Raw genomic sequence first — 7,443 nt, forward strand, 5'->3', positions numbered from 1 at the left:
ATATAAAAAATTAAATTAAATAAATAGTAAAATATAAAATAATATTAAATTAAATAAATAAAAGATATCTAATTTTTTATATTTGAACCTAAAGATAGAGAGAGTGTTGTTTATTGAACTTATTAGATACTTTAAGTCATAGTAAAGTATTTAAGTCAATTGAACTATTTTTTCTCTTTTGAAAAAGTACTACTAAGTTTTTTATAAAAAGTTTGGGGGGGCCATGGCCACCCCTTGTCTGAACTAAGCTCCACCACTGAACGCCGGTGATTTCTGGGCAACTTCTACGTGACGGGGCCAGGGATGTTCGCCTGCTGCTGCTCGTCTTCACAATGGAGGCGCCTGGGGATGGTCGGTTCGGCGAGTGGCAGGATGGACGGCGGGTTGCTGCAGAAAAGAAGCGACTAATGTGGGAAGGTCCTCCTTCGTCAATGCCGTTTCAAATGGCGGTAAGGGAAGGCTAATGTTTACTGAATGCTATTTGAAAAGTAGGGAAGGGGAAATGTTTTGACTGTTGGGTCAAAGAAAGGGGGGTGGGCGAGTGGATGGGATGATTATGATGGTGGTAATTATGATAATTAAAACTAGAATTTACTGAAGAGGGGTGTTTACGGGTATACCTATGTTAGTAATCTAATTGGGCTAATTTCTAGGGCCCGTTGTTCATATTGTTCAACAAAGTCATTGTCTACCTAGCATTCCCCACTTAAGAAAGATGGTATAAATAGTGGAGGGCTTGGTCTTGTGAAACCTTGCCACTCTCACCTAGATGAGTACTCTTTTGTGGCAGTGTAGTTTGATACTCACTCATATTTTTGGGACCCAATAGGCCCAGAGTCATAATTTAAGCATAATTAACTAATTAAGTCACCGAATAATAAAATACAAACCAACAGCACATCAGTATGCAAAAAAAAAAAAAAAACACAAAATAGCAGCACAATAAAGTGTCCATAGCTAATCAATAATCAAATAATCATTCAATAAAAACACAAAATATTCAATAATCAATATGATATTTGAATAGAACAATCTAAGCATAATTAACTAATTAAGTCACAAAACGGTAAAACACAAATCAGCAGCACATCAGTATGCAAAAAAAAAAAAAAAAGAAACAGTTAAACACACACACTTTATCTGTTTGATATTTTTTTCTCCTTCCTTTTAACATAAAGTCTATGCTTTAACTGAAGCTTGGGTTGTAGGTTATATTAGCTGGAAAAAAAGAAACAGTATCTTTGGCTTTGCAAAGAGCAGAACAATTTCACACTGAGCTCGTTAGACGTGGTGTCCTGTTAGTTCCTGTCATATGGGGAGAAGGTAGGAAACCAAAACAAAAACAAAAATTGAGAAGAAAGGTTTTGGTCGTCCACAAAAGGCTGCTGAAGCTCTTACAAATTAATAGCTCAGCCCCAACACTCTTGGAACAAGGCAATTACACTCTCATCAACTTCATCTAAGTCGTCCAAATTATATTTCACAACTACAGTATGCTCTTCCCAATACAAAAAAAAGAACTTCATCGCTCTCGTTAAGAAAGAAAGGTCGAGAATCCTTAACAGCACAAATATTAAAGAAGTAACTTTTAAAATTATAAAAAGAATAATAAAAAATGACAAAAAAAAAGGAGACCTAACCATATTTCTTGAAACTAAAAGTTTGATAACTATTCTAATTAAAATTTGATCTTTATTTTTTTTATTTTTAAAATTTTATTTTTCTCTCATAATAATAATAAAAAGATAAATTCCTAAATTTTTTAATTTATGATAAATAAATCTTTAATTATTTAAAAATATAAAAATTGTATTTTATATTTTAAAATGTGAGATATTTAAATTCGTCCAAAATATTAACTATATTATGTATACAATAAAATCAGTTATTAATATAAAATATATATTAAAATATAAATTTTATATTAAAAATAAGTTAAATAATATTGTATTTAAACAAATATACAGGGACCAATATTAGTGACGAAATAGGTGAAGAAGATAGAAATAGGATATTTGCCAAAATATGCTAGCAGACATGTGGTATTGCCATTGAAACCTCCATCTTCCTTAATTGATTTACTGGGTCTGAAACTGAAACAAACACCATCTTTGGAAAGCTGTTTCAGCTCGCAGCTCAAATGTGGCGCCAAAATATACTCCGTGTAATTTCCCTCTCAAACATTCATTGCATATTTTTTTCCAATTCACTTAACTAAGTTCAGCTTAATGCTTACTTGCTTAGAACAAATTCATTCATTTTACAGCACAATCACGACTCAGATCAAAGCATTTCCGGTAACTAGTAGCTTCTGCAATCACGAATCCGTGCTTTATTATTATTATTATTAGAATAAAATTGCGAATCACTTTCTTCTTCCTTAATTCGTGAGATAATACTCAATTTAGTCCCTGAATTTATATGCGAGTTTCAATTTAGTCCTTAAAGTTTCAATTGCCTCTATTTAGTCCCCAAACTTTGAGAACATAACTCATGTTAGTCCTTGAAACAATTTTTAACATACAAACGTTAACGGAACACTGTCGTGACAGCCGGATGCCACACTAAACTTTGTCAAATGATGACGTTTTCGTTTTGGCACTCAAATAACCTAAAAACAACATCCTAAATGGTGTTTATTAAAATTTTACCTAACAAAATAAGTAATACAATGTCGTTTTTGAGCTATTTAAATGTCAAAACCAAAACTGCATCATTTTACAAGTTTTAACGTGACATGTGATAGTCTACAACAGCGTTCTATTAACGTTTTTATACTAAAAATGGTCTCGGAGACTAATATGAGGCACGTTTATAAATTTCGGAGACTAAATAGAGGCAATTGAAACCTCATGGACTAAATTGAGACCAAATTGAGTTTTATCTCTTAATTCGCAGATGACGACGTAGATGAGCCAGACGACGCTTGTCCAAACGACGTCGTTTCGGTAAAAACCTTAAAAGCCTCTGCCGCTGCCTCCAGCAAGGTCCACTCGTTAATCCCCACACTCTCCCTTATTCACTCTCAATCTCTCATGTCTATTTCGAAATATACAAACTATTTACTATTTATTTGTTTATTTTTATGATGATAGGAAGAACTGCCTCTTCCAGTGCGGTTGGATTTTCTAAAAGGTGCCTCGGTTATCTTAATTGTCGATATTGCATTATGTTTGACTATTAACAATTAGTATTTGTGTGTAAGTTTTAATTATTATTAGTTGTCACAGGAATCTCGAATCAAAATTTGGCTGGGACAAGCAGCAGTTTGTCAATTAAGGCATGTCTTGATAAATTTTTTGAGATTCCATTACTTTTTCGATTATTTGTTATGTAAAACTAATATTGTTGTGATCAGGAACCAACAGATACACCTCCTGAAGATGAGGTTGAGATGCCCGAATTCAACGAGGGTGACAGCAATAGCATATTGGGGGAGGTAGCTGCCAATTCAAGTGACGAAGAAGTAATTCAGGATGAGGTACTTGTTGAAGTTAGTACAGAAGAACATTTTGTTTGTGATCTTATAGCAATTTGTTTTGTTAATTTCTCCAGCTCTGTACTTTTGTTGTTAATATCCTCTATTAGTAATCAATATCATCTTTTATTTTTAATATAAAGGGTAACACTGTCCTGTCGATTAGAGAGCTTCGCAAGTATGGTCCTCAATTCGTCAGATACAAACAAGTTCGAGTTTCTAATGAAAGATCTGAAGCAGTATTACCTTCCAAAGAAAGTTCTTCATGCTCAGAATTACACGCTTCCACCTCCAGAGCAGACCGATGTGGTACCTACTCTGAAGTAAATAGAAGTTTCTCCATTATAGTTAACGGCAATTTCATAAGGAATTTGAAAATTGTTAGAGAAGTATTTTGTTGAGCTGATGTGCTTTTTAGATTTCTTTGGAATCTTGTGTCATCCCAGTGCTAATTGCAGCTGTTGCAGCCAAAATAATTCAGTATTTATTTATAGGGTTCATGCTCTATGGTTGCATACGATGATTAGTAAAATAATTTCCACACAGAAATGGAGTAAAGTCTCTTATTGAAGTTGAATTTTGGATCTATTCTTCTAGTAGTAATTGATGAAGCAATTATGTTGATCGTGTACAGTTCCAAACATTTAGATGAAGAAATAATTGATCAAAATCTGAAGTGTTACTAATATGGGCTGTGGTCTACTGCTTTTCCAAACAATAATTTTGCTACATATCAGTTTTTGGGTGATTTTTTGTCCTCCCTTTGCTGTTGGGAAAATTCCTAATATTATTAGAAAAATTCCAAAAAGTACCATTTTTCCAGTGCATAAACATTTACTTCATGCTTTGAAAGTTTAAGTATTTTGTCAAATTGATAACCACTGCAGTTGTTTGGAGGAAAGCTAAGTTAAGAATTTCAATGTCATCATTGTCACACAAATGTGGGAATTTTGGTCCTTCAATGTCTGATAGATTGCCTGAAAAGAAAGCTGATGGACCTTGGGCTTCTGCAACCTTGGACAGTAATCATACAGAAGATAATAATGGTGTGGAATTAAGTTCAGATACTGAGCCGGCTGAAGCAGAAGCCATTGCACCAGGACCTAATCTACCTTCAATGGCTGATCTATTTGAAAATCTCCAAGACAAAACACATCTAGTGAGTGTCAATTTTGAAGATCTTTCCCTTCTTATTTTGGCCTATCTAATTTCTGTAAGGCCTTTCCTGTCTCTACGTTTCAGTATTTTCCACATGGTCAAACCAGAGGAAAAACAGGGCACACTGTTCAGAAGAGTAGATCCGACCTGCCGGATATGATTGCTGACAGTGAAGACTCCCCTGATCTCGTGGATAGTGGATCATCAAGTGACAATGAGGTGCGCATTTGCTAAGTTGTGTTGTTACAGTTATTACATATTTTAGTATTGTCATAACTAGCTCTACATCTTTTACAGGAGAGCGATCAACATATGAGGATTACTTTCTGTGGAAAGAAAACGCAGACCATGGCAGATCGATTTCAGGAAGCTTTGGGGGCTTCATCTGTTATTGCTGAAGGGACTCATGTTGGTGTACATAATTCATTGAGGTATGAAGTAGTAGTTTCTTTTTACTTCCATGTAATTAAGGAAAGTGAATTTGAACTAATTATGAATATAATGCTTTGTTATGTTGCTGAATAGCACAGAGCTGGAATATTTGGAAAGGTGCAGCAGGTCATGCAGACAGAGAAAGAAAGAGATTTGGACTTTTGGAAAAAGCTACAATCTGGAGCTAGACCAGATAGTAAAACTTTTGCTTTTTCTCTGTCTGCCTTTTTCATTCTTGTCTAAGTACGCATCACAAAAACTTCTGTCATATTGAAACCATTGTTACTTAGTCTCTCTCCCCCTTGTTGGGGAGGGCCAGTACATAGACACAAAGAGATAAATGCGAAGGTTATATACTCTTTTTTTTAAAAAAAACATTTGCAGGTGAACTTGGCTGCTTTGATGTGAAAATCATTTCAAGATACTTGGATGGAAAGCTGACTGTTTGTCATTGTTCATTTGGCAAGTTCAGAGAGGTAAAATTGTTAAAAATATAAGTTAAATGAGTTCACCTTTTTATGCTTATTTGACTCTACATCCTACTCTGAATTTGAGAAGATTGATTTTCTTGAAGTGGGTCACATGCTACGTGTAAGGTATACTGAGTTATTGATTCAAGGTGTTTTGATGCATTTGCAGCATTTTCCATCAACAAATAACGGAGAAAGCACCATCATCTTTAGTCCAAGGGTTTGTGACAATGTTGACCTTGAAGTTGGGAACTTGATCCGTATTCATCCGCCATGGTAAGAATGTGTGTGTGTGTGTGTATATGTATATATTTTTTTAAAGTTACTTACGGTTGCTCAACTGAGCCGAGTATAGTTGTCAGTTGTGTTAATGGGTAAATCCTGAATATTTTATTATATGCACTTTTCTGGGACTTCAACTTGATATGAAGTGCAAATGTTCTTGCTTTCCTTATCTCTTTTGGTTTTCATTCTTGGACAGGAAGGAGATTCAGGTGGGAAATGACCGTATGATATTGTGCACATATTTCTCCCAAATTTAACCCATGTTCAGTTTCTTTGACGTCATAATGGAATGCATTTGATGTGAATTGCATTATAGTTAGGGTACATAAACTCCGTCCAATATCTTGTATGTTATATCTAGCTTTGTGAAATATTCATTAACAATAGCAAATTTTTCAATTGCTAATTTGGAAGGAATCTTGCAATGTCTTGTTCTAGTGTTCCTACACATGCTACACATTCTTCTCTTCATTCATTTATTTGAGACAAATCAATGAATATCAACCATTACATTAGTAAGTGCACGATATGCTGCACACTTCATATCATATTATAATACCAGTTAGAGGATTGATTAAGCCAAGAACTCTGAATTCAGCTTCAAGAATGCAGCTATCGCCCACCAAGAATCCACTACTTGGGTCTTTAAATTTAGCCAATGCCACAAGCTGTTGATGCGTCAGCATCTTTCCTATCTTTTCTTAGTAAATTTGTATTCAATTTCTTGAGTTTAATCAAGAATTAATTATCTTTTAGCCACTATGAATGCTACTTTGAGTCTTGTGCAATTTTGTTTATTTTAGGTAGTATTTGGTTGGATTTGATGGAGCTTCCGCAGAAAAAGAGAAGAAGGCTATATAGGGCAGAAATGCTTAGAGGATAGAGAGGAAGCTTGCACAAATGGAATCAGCACAAGAATTAAAGGAGATGACAGCGAGGAGCGACGCTTTCGCGTACCTGACGCGTACGCGTGACACGCGAAGAAGACGCGTACACGTGACATGCACCACGTGCAGAAAACGCAGAAAACGCTAATTGATTCAATTGTTAATTCAGATTTAAACTTTAATTTTAAAATAGGAAAAGATATTATATTTAGTTTTAAAAAATAGATTTTAAATTAATTAGGATTAGATATAAAAGAAAAGAGGAACTTCCCTTCAGGGGATTATTCCATTCCAATTAGTTAACTTCTCATTCCATCTCAACCAAAATACAATTTATCATAATCCTAGTTTTCACTCTGAACCATGAGCAACTAAATATCCACTGTTAAGGTTAGGAGCTCTGTCTATTGTATGGATTGATACTATTATTTTTCTATTTTAATTCATGTATTGATTTATATTTCAAGAATTGTTTTCGTTCTTTATTTTATGAATTTGGATGGAACGGAAGTATGACCCTCTTTCTAATTAAGTGTTTGTATAACTTGAAAAAGCTCTTTACTTGAACAACAGCTTGAAAACATATTCTCCTAAATTCTAATTATCTGGACTTAACGGGATACGTGACATATAATCCTCTTATATTTGGGTAATTAGGATTTCTGTGGCATATAAACTAGAATTGAACTTCACCCTCTAATTAGAATTAAGTGACCAAGGAATTGGCAGTTGA

General features: G+C 34.3%; 1 protein-coding gene across 15 annotated transcripts; it reads left to right on the forward strand.

The window, feature by feature from the left end:
- The first annotated feature begins 1,961 nt into the window (after nt 1–1,961).
- LOC107639083 (uncharacterized) lies at nt 1,962–6,797 on the forward strand. Of its 15 annotated transcripts, XM_088485536.1 has the most exons (15): nt 1,968–2,164; nt 2,267–2,297; nt 2,899–2,987; nt 3,096–3,135; nt 3,231–3,280; nt 3,359–3,481; nt 3,622–3,787; nt 4,366–4,637; nt 4,697–4,855; nt 4,934–5,067; nt 5,167–5,264; nt 5,453–5,544; nt 5,708–5,814; nt 6,020–6,032; nt 6,627–6,797. In XM_088485536.1, the coding sequence occupies exons 1-15, from the start codon at nt 2,141–2,143 to the stop codon at nt 6,645–6,647; spliced, it is 1,419 nt and encodes a 472-aa protein (XP_088341662.1). In that variant the 5' UTR covers nt 1,968–2,140; the 3' UTR covers nt 6,648–6,797. The 15 variants fall into 15 exon arrangements, 9 of the variants coding, with proteins under 9 accessions (XP_088341662.1, XP_088341663.1, XP_020976598.1 ...); XM_088485537.1 differs by lacking the exon at nt 6,020–6,032 and having other exon boundaries at nt 6,627–6,767; XM_021120939.2 differs by lacking the exon at nt 6,627–6,797 and having other exon boundaries at nt 6,020–6,342.
- Nucleotides 6,798–7,443: the final 646 nt, after the last annotated feature.

The sequence above is a fragment of the Arachis ipaensis genome, chromosome B4, assembly GCF_059453495.1.
Source record: "Arachis ipaensis isolate K30076 ecotype BB chromosome B4, ASM5945349v1, whole genome shotgun sequence".
In the NCBI taxonomy this organism is placed as follows: Eukaryota; Viridiplantae; Streptophyta; class Magnoliopsida; order Fabales; family Fabaceae; genus Arachis; species Arachis ipaensis.